The sequence below is a fragment of the Erythrolamprus reginae genome, chromosome 5, assembly GCF_031021105.1.
Source record: "Erythrolamprus reginae isolate rEryReg1 chromosome 5, rEryReg1.hap1, whole genome shotgun sequence".
NCBI lineage: Eukaryota > Metazoa > Chordata > Lepidosauria > Squamata > Dipsadidae > Erythrolamprus > Erythrolamprus reginae.
In genome coordinates, this window is record NC_091954.1 from 102,169,219 (window position 1) to 102,195,631 (window position 26,413).

Genomic DNA, 26,413 nt, shown 5'->3' on the forward strand with positions numbered 1-26,413 from the left:
GGTTTTTTAAAATCACTTTTTAACTGAAAAGTGCAAAATGATTACTGTTTGTTTAAACATGGTTTTGAATTCTTCCGGAATAAAGCTTGGCAAGAGGGCTCACCTTTATACATGTCAGCAGTTTTAATGACTTTCCAACATCTTTCCTCAGTCAGGTGCCTTCCGAATGTGCTGCAAGTCGACTTTTTACAACCCTTCTCTCGGATTGTGAGAAAGCTGCATTCCAGGCTTAATGTGGAAGTAATTTGTGGTTTACAGTCAAGCACATACATAAAACCCCACAATCCAACTAAACTTTGACGTTGCTCAGTTGTTTATTTAGGAAGTGTATATGGCTGCCCAACTTGACTATAGACAGGGTACAGTCAACAACCAGGAAAGCAAAGAGCAACAGACCTATGCAAATAAAAACTGCAAAAGGAATTGATCATTAGATAGCTGATTAATAGATTGTCAAAATAAATGAATAGGCAATTGGCATGCCAAATCTACTTTAAATCGTCTGGGCTGAAATTCCAATCAGTTTGGCTCCAGTGTTTAAGGAAAGAGCGGTGTTTTCCTGACCTTAATGTTTTCTGAAGACCATCAGGAACTTGTAGAAAAGAAGGGGGAAAGGAAAAGGAAAGGAAAGGAAGGGAGGGAAAGGAAAAGGAAGGAAAGGAAAGGAAGGGAGGGAAAGGAAAAGGAAGGGGGAAAGGAAAGAAAGGAAAGGAAAGGAATATCATGTCTGCTCGTTGATATATGGAATGAAAGATCTCCTAAAACTTAAGAAATATAAGCTAGAGCTCTAAGATTATTTTCCACGTTAGATTTTCAAGTAAAAAACTGATCATTCAGACAAATTACAATCTACCCCTCCCATTTTCTGGGAAATCTATCTTTTTCCTTTTCATTGCCTTTGCTTTCCTATGCATTTTTTTCATCCTCTTTTTCACTTTAATCACTTGAGTGATTGATATTCTCCATGTGAGGTCATATGAACACAGTTTTGCAGAATTTTGTTGGATAATTTAAAAAAAAAATTACACGGAATCTTGGCCTTTTAACTCCCCCTCCAACCAATATGCGAGCATCTTATAATTGGGTTCTTTGCCAGGGGAAGTGCTACAAGCAGTGAAGGGCTACCAAAATTTTTACTACCACGCTGTGAGCGTGGCTTAGGCATTTTCTTTCAACATCTTTCAATGCTGTAAGGTGGGGTTCCATTTTCACTATACCACTGCGTTCCCCCCCCCCATCTGGGCAGTAGCCCATCCCTGGCTACAAATAACCCAAACCTCCCTAAGAGGGGGGGGGGAGAGAAATCAACAGCCATACAGTATATCCAGATAAAAAATTTATTTGTTTTGTTTGTTTATTTATTTATTTAATTATTTATTTATTTGATTATTTATTTATTTAATTATGATTTGATTTGATTTGATTTGATTTGATTTGTATGCCGCCCCTCTCCGCAGACTCGGGGCCATGTTGGATTCTGCAGGAATTTCCATTAATATACTGTATACTATATCAGGGGTGAGTTCTAACTTCTTCCCGTGGGCCCAACTCATGCAAAGTGCCCAAAAAAACAACACCCTGATTTTTTTTTTCCCAAAAGGCAAAAACAAGATGGTGACCGCATGCACAGTGCTGGCAACTTGGCTTCTACACATGCTCAGAAGTATTTTAAAAAATAACCGGGTCCGTGATGTCATTGTGACATCATGTCGCTACCAGTTCGGCTGAACCGGTCCAAACCCATCCCTGTACTGTATGTTCTCAGTCAAAAACAATGAGAATCTGATTTTCAGAAGGCAGGCCATTTTAGAGTAAATCTTTCCATTGAACACTAATTCCTAAGAATGCATGAGAGCTGTTTGTGTTCTAATTGCCATTTATTTCCGTTTTCTGCTTATTTTGCTGCAAACAGCTGTCATTTGAATCAAGGCTTCATTATATGCAGGTCCAAATGAATCCCAAGGCCTATTCCAAAGTAAGCAGTTTGCAGAGTAAAACAAAGACTGGTGGAAACTATTTAAAAGATATTTATAATGTTTCCGATGATATTCACGGGTACCTTGAATTCCAGAGTATTCGTTTCATTTACAGTAGTCCCTCACCTATCGCTGGTGTTACGTTCCAGACATGATAGGTGAAATCCACGATGGGGAATTTATCGACTGATAGTACTTATTTAAGTATTTATATTGTAATTGTTTGGTAAGTCTTCATTGTTTTAAGTGTTTATAAACCCTTCCCACACAGTATTTATTTTAGATACAGTATTTAAATACAGTATTTACAATTTTAGATATATTTTTTTTTTTTAAAAAAAAACCTGCCGATCGAGTTCGGCGGGCTGTTTAAATCTGCCCATCGACTTCCTCAGAAACCCGCAATGAAGTGAAGCCGCAGTAGGTGAAGCGCGGTATAGCGAGGGACTACTGTATTATAAAATTTCATGTATGTATTATAAAAGATGCTTGAAGCCTTGTGCTTTATTTCCTGGGCTTAGAAAGCTTAGAACTACGTCGCCTTCGGCCCGACTTAAGCTTAGCTCATAAAATTATCTGCTACAACGTCCTATTTGTCAATGACTACTTCAGTTTCATCCACAACAATACCCGAGCACACAACAGATACAAACTCAAAGTGAACCATCCCAAACCTGACTGTAGAAAATACGATTTTAGCAACAGAGTGGTTAATGCCTGGAACTCACTACCTGACTCTGTGGTTTCATCACCAAAACACCAAAACTTTACCCTTAGACTGTCCACTCTTGGCCTCACCCGATTCCTAAGAGGTCAGTAAGGGGCGTGCATAAGCACACCAACATGCCTACCATCCCTGTTCAATTGTTTCCTCTTATCAGTATTCATCTTATGTATGTAAACAACATTATATCTATGTATATTACAAATACGTAGAGGAATACAGTGGTACCTCTACTTAAGAACTTAATTCGTTCTGTAATCAGGTTCTTAAGTAGAAAAGTTTGTAAGTAGAAGCAATTTTTCTCATTGGAATCAATGTAAAAGCAAATAATGTCTTCCCATTAGGAAAGATATAAAAGCTCAGAATATGGGTGGGAGGAGGAGGAGGGGGACAGTCACTGCCGAAGGAAGAAGGTGAGGTGAGAGGAATTTAAAAAATCCAAAACTTTAAGGCTTAAAAAATAAAAGAGGGACTCTGAGGCAGCGAGGAGGAGCACGTGCCTCCAATACACCCAGCGCGAGGCTGCTTCCCATACACTGCACCAGAGAGAGAAACCCAGGGGGAATAGCAGGAAACTGGCCGGGCCTTTGTGCCACTCTCAAATTTCCTGGGAAATTTTTCCAGGCTCGGATTTGTAAGTAGAAAGTGGTTCTTAAGAAGAGGCAAAAAAATCTTGAACACCCGTTGTCATCTAGAAAAGTTCTTAAGTAGAGGTGTTCTTAAGTAGAAGTACTTAAGCCGGGTGTACTTGACACATAAAAATAAATAAATATTTTTTTTAAAAAATATTTTTGTTTTTTGTCCCACCATAAAGCCACTCCTAATGAGTTACGAGGGGCCCACAGTAGCTGGTTTTCTTTGCTATGGAGTCAGAGGAATCTTGCTGTTTGCTGAGTAGATGGCTGTTCTTACTGTCCAAACACATGTATATTTACAAACTGTGAGAGGATACTGGGGTTTTCTTAGCGCTCCACTGTGTCTTGAATGGTGGTTCTTGTCTCAAGCAATGAGATTCAAAAAAACCCATTTTTTAGATCTTATTAAGACAGAAACAGTGTTGCTGAACCTTTAAGCAAGTGAAAGCTTTGCTTCTTCCAAGGAATTTAAATGCATCTTGCTTATTAGGATGAGCTACTCCTTCTTATAATTTGGCTTTAACCATGATGAAATTAACAGGTCATCAATACTCTTACACATAAGCTCACTTTTAAGGTGGTTATTTCTAATTAAGGATTCTGTTGTGGTTAGCTCTGGCCCAGCTCCTGCCCCAAGGACTGTGGATTTGGGGGAGCCATCCACATGCCGCAGGGCTGTTTTGCTCCCGGTAGAATCTGCTGATGAAGGCTCTTCTGACCAAGAAGACATCAGTGACAGGGAGGAGGAGAGTGTGGCAGACAGCTCAGAAGGAGATCAATTATCTAGCTCCTCCTTGGATTCGGAACAAGAGTTAATGATACAGCCACGCATGCGGAGAGCGATGCATAGGCAGCAACAACTGAGAGATTATTAACAAAGAAAATGAGGCCACCTGTGGTTGGGTGGGACTGTGGTAATTAGTGAGGCTGCTATAAATAGCAGCCTGTGGGTTTGGTCATTGTTGAGGATTATCTGATCCTTGTGTTTTGTGCCTGCCTTGCTGACTTCGACCTTTGTGTACTGATTTTCCCCCACTTTGAAACTAAACCAGAGCAAAGTGTGTTTCACTTTGTGAAAGAAGTAGGATTGTGAATTGCCTCACAGCTGCAAGCTAAGTATCTCAGAACTGATAAGGGACCTGTACAAATTACCAGATTGTTTGGAGACGAGTGCTCTTTGCTGTACAAAAAGAGAGCTTAGTTTATTTGGATTTTCAGTATAAAGAACATTGTTTTGAATTTTCAAACGTATGTGTGTCTGACATTTGTATCTGTGAATTTTCGCGAGGATTCTACCAGAGACCTCGACAGAACAGGATTCTAGATTGATTGATTGATTGATTGATTGATATAATATACAGCAATAGCACTTATATACTCCTCCACAGTGCTTTACAGCCCTCTCTAAGCGGTATACAGAGTGAGTATATTGGCCCCCAACCATCTGGGTCAACATCACCATTACATGTTTTTAATATTAGATTTGTTTCATTGTAATATTGTTTTATTATTGTTGTGAGCCGCCCCAAGTCTTCGGAGAGGGGTGGCATACAAATCTAATAAATAATAATAATAATAATAATAATAATAATAATTATTATTATTATTATTATTATTATTATTATTATTATTTTGCTGACCTCAAAAAGTTGAGTCAAACTTGAGCTGCTCAGAATCGAACTGCCAAACTGCTAGCAGCTGCTACATTCTAACCACTGTGCCACCACAGCTCATAACCTAAACTTACAAATGTCAGCATATTGCCCCCAACAATCTGGGTGTCCTCATTTTACCGTCCTTGGAAGGATGTAAGACTGAGGCAACCTTGACCCAGTCAGGATCAAACTGCTAGCAGTTGGCAGAATAAACCTGCAATACTGCATTCTAACCACTGCATCACCATGGCTCTTGACCCAATGACACACAATTTAACTACTCTCTCAATTAGGGTAGTCTTAAATCCAGAATTCTAGAATATTAGCTCACTGCAATAAAGTTGCTTATTCTAAATTTTACAAAAATCTTGCTTTCTAGATTCCGAGTGGCTATAAAGGACTTGATAGCAATGCTGCTCCTTTGTTGGTCCCTTGTATACATAAATATAATTTTAATAAATATCTGGAGTTTTAATGCAATCGTGAATGTAAACTCACCCGAAGGCATGCGTGTGAGTGTGCTACCCAGTCTCCTGTAATAAACCCAGTTACATGAATTTGTCAAAAAAAATGTTTTTACTAGAATCTGTTAAAAAGTATTGGACGCCATTGCAAAAATATTCCATGACTGCATTCTTAAAGCATTCGTACCTTTCACTGGCACAAATGGAATTTAGGCTAGACTGGTCATTGATGTTACTAAGTCGAGGGCGATTTTATATTTTCAAGTGCTCTCTATTTTAGGAAAGCAGTTTTACTTAGAATTTAAGCATGAACAATTTGCGGGAGCTTAAATAGATTTAGCCAATGGGGTTACTCAACGACTTTCAAACTCAAGCATTGTTCATCAAAAATAGATTGACGTTTCTGTAAATGAAGAAGAAAATAGAATGTGTGGGATTTTATGCTGGAGCGGTTGCTTACTTTTTGTATGTCTCCTTTGGTTTCATGCAAATCGGTCCTCACAAATATGCACCAGTTTGAGGTTTTTTGTTTCTTTTTCATCTGATGGGAAAACAGACAAGCAGAGAAGTTATGTGGATCCCCTCTAAAGTCATAGAGGAAATTGGCTTTAAAACTGGGATTAGCAGACATCTGAATCGCTATCCTGGCTTCCAGCATCACAGTTCTTCCCAGGGAAGAGGAGAAAAACAAAGAATAACTTGTTGAAAACTATTCACTAATAAGAGGTGGCTGTGCAAACAGTTCCGTTGTTTCTATAGAAACAGCTAGGGTTTTTTTGTTGGGGGGAGATTGTTGTTACACACCATCATGAATCTTTTTAACAAGGGGAAAACTGATCCATTATTGTGTGGGAAGACAAGAAGAGCTTGCTGAATTTTCCTATTTTTCTATTTTTTGTTTCCCCAAGACTTTCCCTGTCCTGTTTGTACTCACAATTTTACAGTCATTTCACACTATATTATATAATTGCAGCTGGATGCTAATTCATTCTCTAAGGTTCCCATAGTAGTAGTGGCTGAGTGTGGGGAAACTATTACGTTACTTGGATATAATGTAAATTAGCAGGGATACAGAAAAGACGTACAATTTATTGAGTCATTTCTATCTTTCTTTTAAAACCATTCAATCAATCCACCGTTCACTTAAACCAATTTTTTGTGTAGACCAAGCTAATGTGGACTTCCTCAAGGTGACTACTGAAAAACACAACTACATAGAAGAAACAACTCTTGCTTCATTAATTCAGGGATATTTTGCCATTCCATATGCTTGAGCATTAAGATGCATAGATGTTTTGGTCCCTTCTCCTCTTCCTCATTCTCCTCCACCTTCCATTTCCTTCTCCTCTTTTTATTTATTTATTTATTCATTCATTCATTCATTCATTCATTCATTCATTCATTCATTCATTCATTTATTCATTTGTCCAATACATAAATACATAGGAAGAAAAATAGACATGTAGTAATATATATAAGGGTAAAAGTGAACTTAGAGGAGAGGATATATGAAAGAAAGAAAATATATATGATAAGTGAGAGAAAGGAAAGACAATTGGACAGGGGACGAAAGGCACACCGGTGGTCTCTTACTGGCCTCTTAGGAACCTGGAGAGGTCAATCATGGAGAAATGTTGGGGGTTAGGGGTTGAGACGATTGAGTCCGGTAATGAGTTCCACGCTTCAATAACTCGATTGTTGAAATCATATTTTTTACAGTCAAGTCTGGAGCGGCTCGTATTAAGTTTGAATCTGTTGCGTGCTCTTGTGTTGTTGTTGTTGAAGCTGAAGTAGTCATTGACCGGTAGGACGTTGCAGCATATGATCTTGTGGGCAATACTCAAATCGTGTTTTAGGCGCCGTAGTTCTAAGCTTTCTAGGCCCAGGATTGTTAGTCTATTTTCGTAGGGTATTCTGTTTCGAGTGGAGGAGTGAAGGGCTCTTCTGGTGAAATATCTTTGGACATTTTCAAGGGTGTTGATGTCTGAGATGTGGTATGGGTTCCAGACAGATGAGCAGTAGTCCAGGATGGGTCTGGCAAAAGTTTTGAAGGCTCTTGTGAGTAGTGTGAGATTGCCTGAGCAGAAGCTTCCTCTCTTCCTTGTGATTTGCATTTGGAAACAAGGCAAGAGGACTTGAAGACTCGCACTGATCATCTAAATAGCTAAATATGAAGTCGGAAAGTTGGGCGGAGGAAAATGACAGGAACAAAAGAAATATGTGAAACGTCTTTGTGCGTTTCTGCAAAGACGGTTGTGAAATTCATATGTCACAGCTGGAGAATTTGGAAAGCCATAACATCTGTGTTTGTAGAACAGCAAATTATTCGTTGCAGTTTTGAATCTCAGCTTTATAATCCTTCTGTGCCTCAGTCCCACCCCTGGTTTTAAATAGCCTTTCTGGAGCAACATACAAGTTGGGTGGTGGTATTTTAAAACTGATCTTAGAGTGCAAAAGATGTGTCGTTTTAAACAAAAATGGTGGAAAAAATTTCTAATTAATGAATTTATAATATTTTATCATATCTATTTTCCTGGATAGGGATTCTTGTTTGACTGCTTTGAGTTTGTCTGTGTATTCTGAGATATTTAATCCAGTACAGTGGTACCTCTACTTACGAACTTTTCTAGATAAGAATCGGGTGTTCAAGATCTTTTTGCTAGAAACATAGAAGATTGACGGCAGAAAAAGACCTCATGGTCCATCTAGTCTGCCCTTTTACTATTTCCGGTATTTTATCTTAGGATGGAGTCTTTGGAGAGGAGCGGCATACAAATCTAATAAACTATAACTAACTATAACTATATGTTCATCCCAGGCATGTTTAAATTCAGTGACTGTGGATTTACCAACCATGTCTGCTGGAAGTTTCTACCAAGCATCTACTACTTTTTCAGTAAAATAATATTTTATCACATTGCTTCTAATCTTTCCCCCAACTAACCTCAGATTGTGTCCCCTTGTTCTTGTGTTCACTTTCCTATTAAAAACACTTCCCTCCTAAACCTTGTTTAACCCTTTAACATATTTAAATGTTTCGATCATGTCCCCCCTTTCCCTTCTGTCCTCCAGACTATACAGATTGAGGTAGATTATTGGGGGGTAGAGAGAAAGAGAAAAGAAGAGCCCCTCACTCCTCCACTCGAAACAGAATATCCTACGAAAATAGACTAACAATCCTGGGCCTAGAAAGCCTAGAACTACGGCGCCTAAAACACGATTTGAGTATTGCCCACAAGATCATATGCTGCAACGTCCTACCGGTCAATGACTACTTCAGCTTCAACTGCAACAACACAAGAGCACGCTACAGATTCAATCTTAATACGAACCGCTCCAAACTTGACTGTAAAAAATATTATTTCAACGATCGAGTTATCGAAGCGTGGAACTCATTACCGGACTCAATTGTGTCAACCCCAAACCCCCAACATTTCTCCCTTAGACTCTCCACGATTGACCTCTCCAGGTTCCTAAGAGGCCAGTAAGGGGCGTACATAAGTGCACTGGTGTGCCTTTCGTCCCCTGTCCAATTGTCTTTCCTTTCACCTATCCTATATACAGTATTCTCTTCCTTTCATATATCTTCTCCTCTAAGTTCACTTTTACCGTTATATATATTACCACATGTCTATTTTTCTTCCTATGTATTTGTGTATTGGACAAATGAATGAATGAATGAATGAATAAATAAATACATACATACATACATACATACATACATACATACATACATACATACATACATACAATTGTCCTATTTTATTCCTGCAGATGTAGAACAAACTTTCTCCCCCTATTTTAGTCTGTAGCAATCTAAGTCTGATAGAGGAAATGAATGGGGAAGCATTGCACATGTGACTTGCATTGACATAAAGCTGTTTCATTCAGCAGGTTAGAGATGAAGTGCATACCACACATATCTGTTGGGAATACAAACATTAAAAGCAGACATTACGTAACCGATGAATATTTGATAGGTGCCTTCATGCGATAGTGGAAATTCACACGAATTCACAGGCCTTTCCTCTCACCCTTTGAAAATGTCATTCAAAATAATATCGGGTTCAGCATCGGCTTTATTCCATAATCAGTGTACTGAGTTACGTCTTAGTCTGAAATGTTTTGGCTGCTGGCTGATGATGAATTAATTTGATGGAGCTGATTTTAACATACTGCGTGGATTTTCCCCTTCAGTAGGTGAAGTGATTTCTTTAACAGTATTCGCTGTTTGAGACAAATGTTTGTCCCCTGTCTTATAGTCTAGACAGATGTGATTTACACATTGTAGCCTAGCTGATAGATTGCTCTGGGACTAAAGCGTATTTTCAGTGCTTGAAAAGCCTGCGAAATAATCTTTGCTGGTAGCTTTTCCATGATTTAATGTGTTCAAGACCACGAGGTAGGAAAAGCAGATAAGCAGCAGAGGTGACTTTTAGTTATTTGGCTGGGATAGTAACTTTAACTCCAAACGCCCTTTAAAAGTCCAGGAAACATGATATTTTATTAGAACATTTTATTAGAAATTGATTTATTACTTAGATAACTAGGTGTCAGTATTTTCAAGTGATGTATTGTCTCACTAAGCCAGCCAACATAGGTTTTTTTTAAAAATGTGATGAGCCCAGCTATCGTATATGTCAGTGTTTTTCAACCAGTGTGCCGGGGCACACTAGTGTGCCGCGAGACATGGTCAGGTGTGCCGTGAAGCTCAGAAAGAAAGAGAGAGAGAGAGAAAGAAAGAGAGAGAGAGAGAGAAAGAAAACAATAGAGAGAAAGAAAGCAAGAGAGAGAGAGAGAAAGAAAGGCAGGGAAGGAGGGAGAGATAGAGCAAAAAAGAGAGCAAGGAAGAGAGAAAGAAAGAGGGATGGAGAGAGAGAGGAAGGAAGAGAGAGAAGGAGGGAGAGAAATAGAGCGAAAGGGAGGAAGAGAGAGAGAGAGAGAATTTTTTTGTCCAAACTTTGTTTAGCCCCCCACTCCCCCCCCCCCCGCTCAATGTGCCCCATGATTTTGTATATGTAAAAAATGTGCCGCAGCTCAAAAAAGGTTGAAAATCACTGGTATATGTGGTCCTCACACATGTCCTACATATTTTTAAGATTTATGCCTGCCAGCTATGTGAAATGACAGTCTGTTGCCCAGTATGACAACAATCTGCTATGCAGTATTCTGCTAATTAAGGTTTCTCTTTATTGGCAATCCCAAAAGTGTTTTTTTTTTTTTTCAAAAGGCAACTGGACTTTCTTGTTTTTCTTTGAAGAAGTTTTGCTTCTCATCCAAGAAGCTTCTTCAACTCTGACGGTGGTAGGGAAAGGAAGTATGTATATTCCTTGCAAACAGATGAGCATTTGTGTCCTTTTAGAGCAGGGATGGAATGGAATGGAAGGGGAGAGGAGAGGAGAGGAGGGAAGAGAAGAGAAGAGAAGAGAAGAGAAGAGAAGAGAAGAGAAGAGAAGAGAAGAGAATTTTATTTGCCAAGTGTGACTTAGGGGGGAGTTGATTCCATTGAGCTGGAGCCACCACACCCATAATTCAATGCACAGGGAGGACAAAATGAATAATAATAATAATAATAATAATAATAATAATAATAATAATAATAACAACAACAACAACAATAATAATAATAATAATAGTCCTTAACTTAATGACTCCAACTGAGTCCCAAATTTCTGTTGTTAATCAAGACAGGGTTGTGCCCAATTTTATGACCTTTCTTCAGACAGTTAAGTGACTAACTGCAATTATTATTATTATTATTATTATTATTATTATTATTATTATCATAATTATTAATTAGGTTTGTATGCTGCCTCTCTCCGCAGACTCGGGGCATCTCACAGCAGTAATAAAACAATATATAGTAACAAATCTAATATTAAAAGTCTAAAATAACAAATCTAATATTAAAAGTCTAAAATAATAAATCTAATATTAAAAATCTAAAATAACAAATCTAATATTAAAAGTCTAAAAACCCATTATTTAAAAAGCATACACACAAACATAGCATGCATAAAACTAAATAGGCAAGGGGAGATATCTCAGTTCCCCCATGCCTGATGGCAGAGGTGGGTTTTAAGGAGTTTACGAAAGGCAAGGATGGTGGGAGCAATCCTAATCTCCGGGGGAGCTGGTTCCAGAGGGTCGGGGCTGCCACAGAGAAGGCTCTTCCCCTGGGTCCCGCCAGCCGACATTGTTTAGTCGACGGGACCCGGAGAAGGCCAACTCTGTGGGACCTAACCAGCCGCTGGGATTCGTGCGGCAGAAGGCGGTCTCGAAGATATTCTGGTCCGATGCCATGAAGGGCTTTATAGGTCATAACCAACACTTTGAATTGTGACCGGAAACTGATCGGCAACCAATGCAGACTGCGGAGTGTTGGTGTGACATGGGCATACCTAGGGAAGCCCAGGATTGCTCTCGCAGCTGCATTCTGCACGATCTGAAGTTTCTGAACACTCTTCAAAGGTGTAGAGAGCATTACAGTAGTCAAGCCTCGAGGTGATGAGGGCATGAGTGACTGTGAGGAGTGACTCCCGGTCCATGTAGGGCCGCAACTGGAGTTAGTAACAGGGTTGTGACATGAACCTGGCTTTCCCACTGATTTTGCTTGCTGATCACACGGCCCTGGGACACTGCAGCTGTCATAAACATGAGCCAGTTTCCCAATATCCAAATTCTGTTCAATGACCACGAGGATGCTGCGATGGCCATAAGTGTGTTATAAATGCTGCTATAACTTTGAATCGTCACTAGACGAATGGTTACCTCCGGAACCACTTGCTACCGCACGAATCCCAGCGCCCGATAAGGTCCCACAGAGTTGGCCCTCTCCGGGTCCCGTCGACTAAACAATGTTGTTTGGCGGGCCCCAGGGGAAGATCCTTCTCTGTGGCGGCCCCGGCCCTCTGGAACCAACACCCCCTGGAGATTAGAACTGCCCCCACCCTCCCTGTCTTTCGTATACTACTCAAGACTCATTTATATCGCCAGGCATGGGGGAGTTGAGATATCTCTTCCCCCTAGGCCATTACAAGTTATGCATGATATGTTTGTGTGTATGTTTGGTTTTATAATAGGAGTTTTTAGTTGTTTTTTATTATTGGATTGTACATGTTGTGTTTATTATAGTTGTTAGCCGCTCCGAGTCTGCGGAGAGGGGCAGCATACAAATCCAATAAATTATTAAATTATTATTATTATAAGTTGAAGATTACCTGTATTTGAGCAAATTTGACTCCCATATGTTTTGTCTGGCCCTCAATGCATGTGATAGAATAATTGAGAGACACTGCTCTGCAGCACTTGTATATTTATTGTTATATATCAGCAAACTTCGTGATTCTGCTTATCTTACTGATTGCTTGCTTGTGCATGGGTCACATAAAAATCCACACTTGGAGTCTGAATTTATTAGCACGTTGAAAGCTGCTTAATATTATAGGCTTCCACAGCCAGTTAAATAATTTGTGGTGGAGAGTAGCTTCTTATTCATCACATTAAAGCCGCCTTATTATCAAAGGACTCAAGAGACTTCAGTTTTCATTTAAAAATCCACATTCAGATCACTTGCACTTAAGTGCCTTTCCAGGTATCCGCATACCCCCTGGAGGATATTTTTTCTGCGGTTTTCAAACAAATCAGTAATGATGTGCATTGTAATACTGCCATCAAAATAGGAAAGGAGAACAAATGACCTCATTAAAGAGAAATTAACTTACTGAGAAGAAGGAAGGAAGGAAGGAAGGAAGGAAGGAAGGAAGGAAGGAAGGAAGGAAGGAAGGAAGGAAGGACCGGGAGTCACTGCTCACAGTCACTCATGCCCTCATCACCTCGAGGCTCGACTACTGTAACACTCTCTACATGGAGCTACCTTTGAAGAGTGTTCGGAAACTCCAGATCGTGCAAAATGCATCTGCGAGAGCAATCATGGGCTTTCCCAGATATGCCCATGTCACATCAACACTACGCAGTCAGTTATTCTGTTAACATGATTTAAAACTAAGAACATTTCTTGAAGCAACTTAATTGAGCAGCATGTAACTTAGATTATTTAAAGCAGGCCACGTAGAAAATCCTGTACTCTATATTATATTTAACGGTTTAAAGGGACTTTTGTATTTTGTAAACCATCCATAGTTTAATGAAGCAGGTGTCCATGTCAAATGCAATGGAATTGAAAATTACATCTTGTTTGACTGTTCTATTTGATTTGTGTAGGCTTTGGGGCTTTAATTTAAGAACTCTCTGAAAGTTAAATTGATCATGAGCTTAGTTTTAAAGCCCACTCTTGACAAATGAAACAGGTAGTCGAAAAATCTTATTATGGTTGTGATGGATAAATTCTCTGCAGTGGGTGTTTGGCTGCGTTCCATATAAAAAATGCTGTTCTTTTTAATGACAAAAAATACTGACAAAAAACACAAAAGAAATCCATAGACTTCCTTAACCAAATTTTATACTGAAAAAAACCTGAATGATATCTTAGGTGTAATAGTACAGCATACATTTCAAAATTTAAACATGACACTACATTCAAACTGTCATGTAAAAAGAAAAGAAAATTCTGTAGTATTTTTCAGGGAAAGAACATGGTATCCATTGACCATGCTGGCTGGGGATAATAAGCCCAAGAAATCTAGAGCCTATTTGGTTAAGGAAGGCTAGACTAGAATAACAACGAGAACCAGAACAACATAAGGCAGCATTAATGATAAACTCTTCCTAGATGTTTCCTGCAAAATAATAAATAATAAATAATAAAGTAATAAAGAATATAAATGGATTAGTTAATGACCATGTTAAAATGATACATGAGCAAGCAAATATTGTGATCTGTGCGAAACAGCAAAAAACAAAACAAAAATGTTGCAGTATTTTTTTTAAAGTTGGGAATTAAAAATGAGAGGGTGATTAATCAGACAGAATTTCCTGAAATAAGACATGACTTCATTCTGGAGACCAAGAAAAAAAAAGGAAGATACTCATATGACCACTTCCATCATAGCGGAATTGTGATTATTTCTGGAAAGTGATGCAAAACGTGAAGGACATGGTTGTGCTGCTGGATTTAAATCCATTCACTCAATAAGGCAAAGTAATTAGTGTGCCAGCTAATAAGTCACAGAAATAATTGGCTTCTTCTTTTATTTCTTTAGTATTTAGAAGCTAATAGCTTTTCATATTTTCATATATTATTAGTACCATTCATTCTTTTCAAGTAGGCCAGATGTGAACTGAATCATATGTACATGATTGTCATAGGGAACACCATTCTTTAGGAAAATTGTTCTCCATAATAGTTGGAGCCATCATCCATGATGGGTTGACCTTGTCTGTCAGCCAATGAGGGCTGAAACTGTTAATTATAAAAAACAATGTTTCCGTCTCTAAGGCCTGTTTTTGACTCAGTCCTCAGACTAACAGGACGTGTGGTCAAGTTCTCCCATCATGGATAACATCTTCACTCTTTGGTTTGACAGTTAAAAGTTATTTGATCAAATTCATCTCACTATAAGTTTTCTCCTCTGCGTGTTCTTCTGTCATTTTTGAGATGCAGGGTCGAGTGAGGGTGCGGCAACAGAGCTTGCTCCACCTGCCAAGGCTGTAGCTTTGACCTGTGAGGTCTGGAATGCTAACGGGGGGATTTTTTAAATCTCATACTGGCCTCTGGAAGGGCTTGTGATCCCAGTTTTATTGTAGTGGCTCGCCTTTTTGCTCCAGGCAATGATAGTGACCATTGAGTCTCATACTTCCAATAAGATCATAGCGAGATGTCTCACGGGAGGTGGCATTTTTCTCCCATTAAAGACTGTTTGCTGTTTCCACCAACAACTTACCACCAACGCATGAGTTTTTGCGCTCGTGCAACACAACAGCCACAAGAGCTTGGAGCTCTGTTCTTTCTACTGCTTACAGCCAAGGAAGCAGCCTTTCTGAACTTGTTGTTGTTGTTGTTGTTGTTATTATTATTATTAATTAAATTTCTATGCCACCCCTCTCCGTAGACTCGGGGCGGTTCACAACAATAGTGGCAAAACAATGTAATACAAATCTAATAATTTAAAACTAAAAACCCATAATTTAAAAACATGCACACAACACACATAAACAATATAGGCCTGGGGAAGTTATTTCAGTTTCGCCATGCCTGATGGCAGAGGTGGGCTTTAAGGAGTTTACGAAAGGCAAGGAGGGTGGGGGCAATTCTAATCTCAGGGGGCAGCTGGTTCCAGAGGGTCGGGGCCACCATAGAGAAGGCTCTTCCCCTGGGACCCGCCAGACGACATTGTTTAGTCGACGGGACCTGGAAAAGGCCAACTCTGTTATACCAAGTTCAGCTTTTATTTATTTATTATTTATTTATTTATTTATTACTTAGATTTGTATGCCGCCCCTCTCCGAAGACTCGGGGCGGCTCACAACACGTAGAAACAAATCATAAATAATCTAACAATTTAAAATATTAAAGATTTAAAAAAGACCCCATATACTAACAGACATACACACAAGCATACCATATATAAATTAAACATGCCCAGGGGAAGATGTTTCAGTTCCCCCATGCCTGACGGCAAAGGTGGGTTTTAAGGAGTTTACGGAAGGCAGGAAGAGTAGGGGCAGTTCTAATCTCCGGGGGGAGTTGGTTCCAGAGGGCCGGTGCCGCCACAGAGAAGGCTCTTCCCCTGGGGCCCGCCAACCGACATTGTTTAGTTGACGGGACCCGGAGAAGGCCCACTCTGTGGGACCTAATCGGTCGCTGGGATTCGTGCGGCAGGAGGCGGTCTCGGCAGGAGGCGGTCTCTTGAGCTTTAGCGCTCAACCAACTCACTGCCTACTTCCTCTGGCATTCGGAGTCTGACTCCCCTGCCAATATCAGCTGTTGAGGCACCAGAACTTTCAAACGCCACCAGACTAAATTGGTCAGAAGACCGCCTGCCAGCTGCCATCGGGTTCCTCTTTCAGCTTTATTGATTGTTGCTTTTAGCTCAAAGGACCTCAGCCGTTAGTCAATGCCTTTCCATTATGGATGTAAAATATCAAAGTTTTAATTTCATTAACGATGTTTCTAGTGAGCGATCTGCTTTTATTTCACTCAGGACAGATTCATTTGTTTAGACTATTTATACACCCAACCAAGATGATTGTAGGCAGTGCAGGGAGGTTTGTTCTTGTATTACAAGGTTCCTCAGCAATTTTCTCTAGTATTGTACCACAATTAGGAGGAATCAATTTTTCATTGTTACCCAGAGAGATATTATCCTTGGAATACATATTGCTTTGATATCATCATATATTTAAGTTGTCAGTATTCTGTCTCTGCAGTTTAGTATTTTTTTTCTAGCTCAGAAGTGTCCAAACTTGGCAACTTTAAGACTTTTGAACTTCAGGTCCTAGCCATTTTTGGTGGGGAATTCTGGAAGTTGAAGTCCACAAGTCTTAAGTTTGGTCTAGATCTACCATAGTCAAATAGTAGACATCCATTTATTTAATGGCTATGATAAAACCATCCCTGTGACTTTTTGTGATTACAGAAAATCAAGTTTGAATCACCTTCCTGTCTGCTTAATTCCCACTGGACTGTCATTGCCTGTTGACATTATCTGTTCTTTCTGCTTCAGCAAAAGTTCCCTTAAGTCTTTTTCTCTAGCTCTTATCAAACAGATACCTTCAGCATATCTCTGAAGGATCATAATTCTGATATATTGAGTCATTCAGATGTTTAAGTTATTACTATAGATGCTTCTTTGAATGTCATCATTACATGTGAATAGCTCCCTGTGAATGTAATTCTCCAGAATTATTTTGTAATATGTAGTAACACCTAAGTTTTTATTACCATTGTAAAGCATCAATCAACATCAGAGGCTGATGCAGTTTCTGGTGCAGCAAACTTTCTGGTGCAGTTTAGATTTTGAGATACAGTGATCCCTCGGGTTTCGCGAGGGTTCCGTTCCAAGACCCCTCGCGAAACTCGATTTTTCGCGATATAGCGGTGCGAAAGTAAAACACCATCTGCGCATACGCGCCCTTTTTTTTCATGGCCGCACATGCGCAGATGGTGGAGTTTGCGTGTGGGCGGCGGGGAAGACCCAGGGAAGGCTCCTTCGGCCGCCCAACAGCTGATCTGCTCCGCAGCGCAGCAGCAGCGAGGAGCCGAAGATGGGGTTTCCCCGTTGCCCAGGCAACGGAGAAACCCCATCTTCGGCTCCTCGCTGCTGCCGCGCTGCGGAGCAGATCAGCTGTTGGGCGGCCGAAGGAACCTTCCCTGGGTCTTCCCGCCGCCCAGGGAAAGGGGAAACCCCAAGATCGCTTGCCGCTTGCCCGTTCACCCGCCCGCCCGGCTGCTCGCTTGCCTGTTCACCCGGCCGGCCGGCCGCTCCGCTTGCCCGTTCGCACCGCCCGCCCGGCCGCTCTGCTTGCCCGTTCACCTGCCCGCCCGGCCGCTCCGCTTGCCCGTTCACCCGCCCGCCCGGCTGCTCGCTTGCCGCTCGAGAGCAAGAGGGGGAGAGATAGAGAAAGAGAGAGAAGGAAAGAAAGAGATGAGAGAGGGAGGAAGAGAGTGTGAGAGAGGAAGAAGCAAGATAGAGAAAGAGAGGGAGAAAGAAAGATGAGAAAGGAAGGGAGTGACGTCATCGGGTGGAAAAATCGCGATATAGCGTTTAGCAAAGATCGAGATTGCGAAACTCGGGGGATCACTGTATACCCTAATAAGCGCTACTACTACTGGATGAAGACTTACCGTATTAATCATGAAAGTCAGTAGGATTCTTTCAGCCTTGTGTTGTTACTCCAAATGTAAACCAGGATGTATCCATGGTTGATACCCAAGCTTTGTGAATCAGATCTGGATATAAGCATAATAAACCAAATAGTTCAAAGTTGACATAGATGTTCAATTATAATTATGAAATGTCAGAAAGCTTACTGCATCCTCAGAAACATTCTTTAGTTGCACCTGGAAAGATATGGCTGCTGTTCAAGTATTAGCTTCTTTCACATTACTTTAGAAATAGTTGTGCATGCACATAACTATCATCTAGGTATGTGAAAAGGAAAGTATTGGTCGCACGAGGTGTAAAATACAAACGGAAGCCAGAGCATATTGGAACTAGTGGTTGCTTCAACAACAACAACAACACTGTTACAAGGAGAGAGGCAGACCAAGTATCTATCATTTGTTTGTCATTTACAGTGGTACGTCTACTTAAGAGCACCTCTACTTACGAACTTTTCTAGATAAGAACCGGGTGTTCAAGATTTTTCTTCTCCAGAACCATTTTCCACTTACAAACCTGATCCTCCGAAACTGTAACCAGAAAAGGCAGGGAGAAGTCATCGTGGGGCCTCTCTAGGAATCTCCTGGGAGGAACAGGGCCTGAAAAGTCGGGGAGAAGTCTCCGTGGGGCCTCTCTAGGAATCTCCTGGGAGGAAATAGGGCCTCCACCCTCCCTGTGGTTTCACCAATCGCACGCATTATTTGCTTTTACATTGGTTCCTATGGGAAAAATTGCTTCTTCTTACAAACTTTTCTACTTAAGAACCTGGTGACGGAACGAATTCAGTTCGTCAGTAGAGGTGCCACTAGATTAGATCTCAAAATGGGTGAGCAGTGTGGTCGGGCGGTAGGAAAAGCAAGTAGGATGCTTGGCTGCATAGCTAGAGGTATAACAAGCAGGAAGAGGGAGATTGTGATCCCCTTATATAGAGCGCTGGCGAGACCACATTTGGAGTACTGTGTTCAGTTCTGGAGACCTCACCTACAAAAAGATATTGACAAAACTGAACGTGTCCAAAGACGGGCTACAAGAATGGTGGAAGGTCTTAAGCATAAAACGTATCAGGAAAGACTTAATGAACTCAATCTCTATAGTCTGGAGGACAGAAGGGAAAGGGGGGAAATGATCGAAACATTTAAATATGTTAAAGGGTTAAATAAGGTTCAGGAGGGAAGTGTTTTTAATAGGAAAGTGAACACAAGAACAAGGGGACACAATCTGAAGTTAGTTGGGGGAAAGATCAAAGGCAACATGAGAAAATATTATTTTACTGAAAGAGTAGTAGATCCTTGGAAGAAACTTCCAGCAGACGTGGTTGGTAAATCCACAGTCACTGAATTTAAACATGCCTGTATATCCATTGTAAGATGAAATACAGGAAATAGTATAAGGGCAGACTAGATGGACCATGAGGTCTTTTTCTGCCATCAGTCTTCTATGTTTCTATGTTTCTATTTATTATCTACCCAAAAACCACTCAAGATAGATTCTCACAACCAGTGAAACATGCATAACACGTGACTTCTATGTAAACCCCAAAATACATCTTTATAACAAAAACAAATTATCCCGGAAATGTTCAGCACAGTGCACTACATTGAGTATTAATTCTGTCTCTGTTATTTAATGTTTTCCTTTGTATTTTTCTCTCCCACAGGACCTGCAGAAGTGCCCATGATGTCCCCCAATGGATCTATTCCTCCCATACATGTGCCTCCAGGTTATATATCGCAGGTATGTTTCCTTCATCAGGAGAACGTAGCATGGCTGGGTTGTGTGATCTCCACCAACGCTGTAATGGCATTTCTGCAATTTCTCTCCTTTTCGTTTGAAGAAAAACAGGCAAATGTCAAGCTTTCAAGGCTGGATTCAAAGGCATGATGTGAGCGTATGTGGACAATGACTAGCTAAATCTAAAAAAACAATAGATTTCATTCCCAGCAGTAACTCTTTGCCCTGTAGGGAAAGAATTCTTACTCATTGTGACATTACAGTTTATTGCCTTATTTTTTTCAGGCCATAAGGGAGATAATTTTGACACTGGTTTATAAGACAGGTGTTTCGAGTACAGTGGTACCTCTACTTAGGAACGCTTCTACTTAAGAACTTTTCTAGATAAGAACCGGGTGTTCAAGATTGTTTTGCCTCTTCTTAAGAACCATTTTCTACTTAAGAACCCAAGGCTGGAAATAATTCCCAGGAAATGTGAGAGCTGCATGAAGACCCGTTGAGTTTCCTGCCATTCCCTCTTTAATCCCAGCCATCTCGGGCTTTTCTGGGCTTGCAAAGGAGCCTTTCGGTGGTGCTTAAGGAGGCTTTGGCAGTCCAGAGCGAACAAAGCATTTTCCTTTCTCTAGGCAGTTGGAGAGGGAATACACTTCTGCCAGCGCCCAGAGAAAAGAAACGCTCCATTTGGTCTGGGCAGCGACTGTCCTCCTCCTCTTCTTCTTCCTCCTCCTCCCACCCAAATTCTGAGCTTTTATTTCTTTCCTAATGGGTTTGCACATATTATTTGCTTTTACATTGATTCATATGGGAAAAATTGCTTCTACTTACAAACTTCTCTACTTAAGAACCTGGTCACATAATGAATTAAGTTCTTAAGTAGTGGTACCATTGTAATTCTATTTTGGCTTCTTTTATTGTGACAGTTCCTATTTTTTTGACTCTTGTCAGTTGAGATGTTTATTATGCCTTCTTTTGGGTTGACTATCAATGGTTTCTTCTTTAATGCATTTCCATTGCAAAAATGGATAAGGGTTTCATTTATTGCTTTTCCTTTCTGTCTTGGTTGAAGAATCAAATACATTTTGTGACTGATTTCCACACTTTTCAGCATATAGATCAGAAGGATCTGAAATATTTTCTTAATAGTGTCGCTAGTCTTCAGCAACTGAGCAGGTATTTGTACAGTATTTGTAAATCTGGGAAGACACCTAAAGCTCTGCCTATCTTAAAAAGACTCTCCCATTTCCATCTGGTAGACTTTCATAGTTTATTTTCTTTTAAGTGCTCCAGGATGAGATAGTTATGGTCCTTTTGCTGATGCTGAACTTGTAAAGAAATATAGAACTGACCTTAGGGACAAGAAAGGAATGGAAGCAAGGGTGAAATCCAGCAGGTTCTGGAGAACTTGTAGCAGAAATTTTGAGTAGTTTGGAGAACTGGGAAATACCACCTCTGGCTGGCCCCAGAGTTGGGTGGGAATGGAGATTTTGCAGTATTCTCCCCCCAGGAGTGGAGAGGGAATTGAGATTTTGCAGTATCCTTCCCCAGGAATGGAGAGGGAATGGAGAACCAACTCCCCCCAGAGATTAGAATTGCCCCCACCCTCCTTGCCTTTCGTAAGCTATTTAAAACCCACCTCTGCAGTCAGGCATGGGGGAACGGAGATACTCTTTCCCCCTAGGCCTTTACAATTTTATGCATGGTATGTCTGTATGTATGTTTGGTTTTTATATTAATGGGTTTTTAATCATTTTTACTATTGGATTATTTTGTATACTGTTTTATTATTATTGTTAGCCGCCCCGAGTCTCTGGAGAGGGGCGGCATACAAATCCAATAAATAATAATAATAATAATTTTGCAGTATCCTACCCCTGGAGTTGGGTGGGAATGGAGATTTTGCACCATTCTTTCCCCAGGAATGGAGAGGGAATGGAGATTTTGCAATATCCTCTCCCTGGAGTGGGGAGGGAATGGAGATTTTGCAGCATTCGTCCCCCAGGATTGGGGAGGGAATGGAGATTTTGCAATATCCTCCCCCTCGAGTTGGGTGGAAATGGAGATTTTGCAGCATTATTTCCCCAGGAGTGGGGAGAGAATGGAGATTTTGCAGCATCCTTCCCCCAAGAGTGAGGAGAGAATGGAGATTTTGCAGCATTTGTCCCCCAGGAGTGGGGAGGGAATGGAGATTATACAGTATTCTTCTCCTGGAGTTGGGTAGGAATGTAGATTTTGCAGTATCCTTCCCCTAGGAGTAGGGAGGGAATGGGGATTTTGCAGTATCCTTTCTTTGGAGAGAGAGAGAGATAATGGTGTCATAAGAAGTGACTTTGTACTATAAGAATATAAATCCATAACTTATGAAAACTGATATTACTAAAAATGTGGCCAAGATCTGAATAAGATCTGAATTGGAGTAAAATTACCATATATACTCGAGTATAAGCCAAGTTTTTCAGCCCCAAAAATGGGCTGAAAAACCCGACCTCGGCTTATACTCGAGTCACCACAAGAGGGTGCCGAATCACCACAAGAGGGCGCCCAGCCAGCAAGCTAAACGGGGAGGACGGGGACGGCATGAACTCTCTCCAGGCTTTAGAAGCCTCCAGCCAGAGAGAGAAGCAGATTTGTTACAGAGATCCACTTGGTACGGCAGCAGGAGGAGGAGGAGGACAGCTCTTTCCTTTCCTCCTCCTCCGCGGCTGTGGGCTATTCTGGCTCTCCTCCGCCTCATTTCCCTATTGCCGTCCCAAGTGGATCTCTTTAGCAAATCTGCTTCCCTGCACAACACATGGGGCAATAAAGGGAGACGGAGGAGAGAGCCAGCAAGTTAAAGGGGGGGGGGACCGGGACGGCATGAACTCTCTCCAGGCTTTAGAAGCCTCCAGCCGGAGAGAGAAGCAGATTTGTTAAAGAGATCCACTTGGTACGGCAGCAGGGGAACGAGGAGAAGGAGGAGGAGGGCAGCTCTTTCCTTTCCTCCTCCTCCCCCGCGGCTGTGGGCTATTCTGGCTCTCCACCTCCTCCTTTCCCTGCTGCCCTCCCAAGTGGATCTCTTTAGCAAATCTGCTTCCCTGCACAACACATGGGGCAATAAAGGGAGAGGAGGAGGAGGGAGGATCAGGGGTGGGAGATCAAGCCAACGAGCCAGCCAGCAAGCTAAAGAGGGGGGAGGGGAAACAGCATGAACTCTCTCCAGGCTTCTAAAAACTCAAGTTTAAAGAGCCCTGGGTTAGGGTTAGAAATGCAAGAGTCTTCAAACCTGGAAAAATTAGAGCTTGTGGACTTCAACTCCTACTCCTGAAGTAGCATGGCTGGTGCAGGAATTCTGGGAGTTGAAGTCCACTAGTCTTAAAACTGTCAAGTTTAAAGACCCCTGGGTTAGGGTTAGAAATAGGTTTTAGCTTGGTTGCTGATTAAGCTACTTTTTTTACTTTTTAATTTATTGTTATTACCAGATTGCTTTCGTTTACCTTCTTTTAAATTTACAGAGCTAATTTTGGTTTTCTTTAAAATAAATATTCTAAAACATTTAATCTACTGATGTCTCAATTAATGTAATTTTATTGGTTTCCATTTTTATAAGTTACCAGTAGCCACTGCATTTTCTAACCTCGGCTTATACTCGGGTCAATAAGTTTTCCCAGGTTTTTGTGGCAAAAACTGGTGCCTCGGCTTATACTCGGGTCGGCTTATACTCGAGTATATACGGTATGTAAGAATGAATTTAAATCAAGTCAAACTTGACTTCTGATATCTTCACGAACGTATCTATAAGATTTTCTTGGCCAATAGATGGACTTGGTTTTCCATTACATTCTTCTAGGAAGCTTTCCCCACCCCAGATGTCTAAATTTAATCACTAATTGTGGGATTTCTGATAGTTTCCCAGCCAGAGCCAACCATGTCCGAGTATGCTTAATTTTTCAATGTCGACTAGGATTGCACTACACTGCAATTGCACTACCCTGTTTTTCCAAAAATAAAACATCCCCAGATAATAAGGGCTTTTGACTGCATGGCAATAAGGCCAAGCGCTTATTTCAGGGTTCAAAAAATATAAGACAAGGTCTTATTTGGGGCAATCCCTAATTTCACCCACATGCTGGTGCAAATTTGAGAATAACAATCACTCAAAGTAGGTTCAACTCTGGGCCATATAGATGAAAACATCTGATCTTGAATAAAGCAACTTTTCTGTAGTTGTGTGGCTTAACGGTTCCCAATTTGCCTGGGAATTGCTTATCATTGTTCTCAAGTTCCATGCAAAGCAAGTTTTGTGAAAACTCTTTTTTTTTAATTTAAATAAAACAGCTGGTTGCATAGTAAAAGGGAAAGGCTATATATTATCTCTCCCACCCCTCCCGAATCAAAATCTATTTCTCACCATGTGGTAAATGAATGTTCTGCTTTGCAAATAACTTCATACCAAACAACAGCTTGAGGCACATAGTAGTCACTTGGTTAAGTTTCCTGTTGTTTGTTTGTTGATGGTGATGTTATAATTGCTGTATTTCCATGGTTTGCTCTTGCCTGGCTTCAGTGATGTAGGTAATTAATGGGATTATTGAGTGATTCTTTAATTTGCCTCATGTTTGTTTTGGCCCCGGGGAAGATATGAATGTAAAGGAAATAAGAACATTCCAATTTGTGAAGAAAAACATATTTTGACTTCAATTTGCTCAGTCCTCAAAAGCCTACATCTCAAAGATGGAGCTGAAAACGGATACCCCCATGGAGAAATAACCTGCTAAACAAAAGCCATTAACTTCTTTTTTTCCCATTTTATTATGCCAGCTTTCGGACTGTGATGGAATATGCTTCAACGTTGTCTCGACTTTCCATTGATTGCAAATCCAGATTAAAATGTTGTATTTATTATATACGCTGTATGATCAGCAGGATCATTGGTTGGCAGTGGAACATGCAGGAGGACGTGATTAGCTATTCATCTTTTTGTTTGCCAGAGTTTAATAATATACTTAACTGGGCCAGAAATCTACCAGTTGCATACATAAAACTTACTACGTTTGGGATGTGTTAATCAGTTACTTTTTTGTGACTTGCATTCTATGAAGCCACTGTTTTTGGACAGTTTATGGTTGGATTTATTATCCAGAAAATATGCAAAAAATAGTTTAATGCGCAACCATGCACGAGCGCATGGTTGAATGCAACCCATGCACCCTTTGTGAGTTGCTGGAATCCAGTGTGTTTATTCTGACTGTTGTAGAATAGTTTGAGAAGGTTCTTCATCCAGGAATTGGCATAGAACCTTGACAATATCAACTGACCAGCCTGAGGTCAAAAGATACAGTAATAAATAATACACTGCTGAAACTGATAAATGATCCATCCCAGCAATTTGGAGTAGGTGTTGAAGAGGGGTGGAGGGAGAGAATTGTGCCCTTTGCCACCCCAAAAAGAGGCGCCCTGGAAGCAACCTCTCCACCGATGGGCTGCTACTAGAACAGTAAGCTGCTATGTTCCGGTAGCAATTTTCAGGATGCATGCACAGCTGTGCGCCCCTGATGCACACACATACATCCCCGCATGGGATTAGGCTCCTGCGCATGTGCAGCAAGCGAAATTTTGTATGAAGACACTCGCACTTGTGAGATTCCAGTGATTTTCACCGATTTATTTGCTTTTACGCAGGAGCGAAAGCAAAAATATAGGCGAAAATCACCGAAATCTAATGGGCGTACGCATACTCACAAGAGATTTTGCTTGCTGTGCATGTGCAGAAACCAAATCTCACGCCGATGGCCACCCGTGCCCACCACAATCTCGGAGGGTACACTGGTAGTACCATTCAATTCAATTCAATTTTATTTGATTAATCAATTGACCATACTGGTAGTGCCGAAGGTGGCAGTTCCTTCGCTGGACCTCTTCCTCCCAACCTGTACCAATGCAAAGCACCCTCATAGGAAGGAAGAGAACCCCTTTCCTTGGCGGACACTCCAAGATGCAACCTCTTCCCTCCAGAGTTGTCCCAGAAGACTGGGAACAAGGAGCAGATGGAGCCATGGTGGCGCAGTGGTTAGAGTGCAGTATCGCAGGCTACGTCTGCTGACTGCCAGCTGTCTGCAGTTCAGCAATTCAGTTATCAGTGGCTCAAAGTTGACTCAGGCTTCCATCCTTCCAAAGTGGATAAAATTAGGAGCCAGATTGTTGGGGGCAATATGCTGACTCTGTAAACTACTTAGAGAGGGCTGTAAAGCACTATGAAGCAGTATATAAGTCTAAGTGATGTTGCTATTGTTGCAAATCTATATTATTAGATACTGCAGGTAGACTTACAACAAACTCAAACTGCAACGTTCCCCCAAATTATTCACACAATAACCTCAAGACATTTGGATTTAGGTCTAATCCATGAGCCATGAAATCCTATTGGGTGACTTTGCACCAGACAATCTCTCTTGACCCAACTGCAGTAATGG

At 40.9% G+C, this 26,413-nt stretch overlaps 1 protein-coding gene across 3 annotated transcripts in view; it reads left to right on the forward strand.

Moving 5' to 3' along the window:
* FNDC3B (fibronectin type III domain containing 3B) overlaps nucleotides 1-26,413 on the forward strand; it is a 376,606-nt gene that overhangs the window by 195,072 nt on the left and 155,121 nt on the right. For all 3 annotated transcript variants that reach the window (XM_070753641.1, XM_070753643.1, XM_070753642.1), the window contains exon 4: nucleotides 19,894-19,970. In XM_070753641.1, coding sequence (XP_070609742.1) covers nucleotides 19,894-19,970 — 77 coding nt within the window. The remainder of the gene's footprint in view (nucleotides 1-19,893; nucleotides 19,971-26,413) is intronic.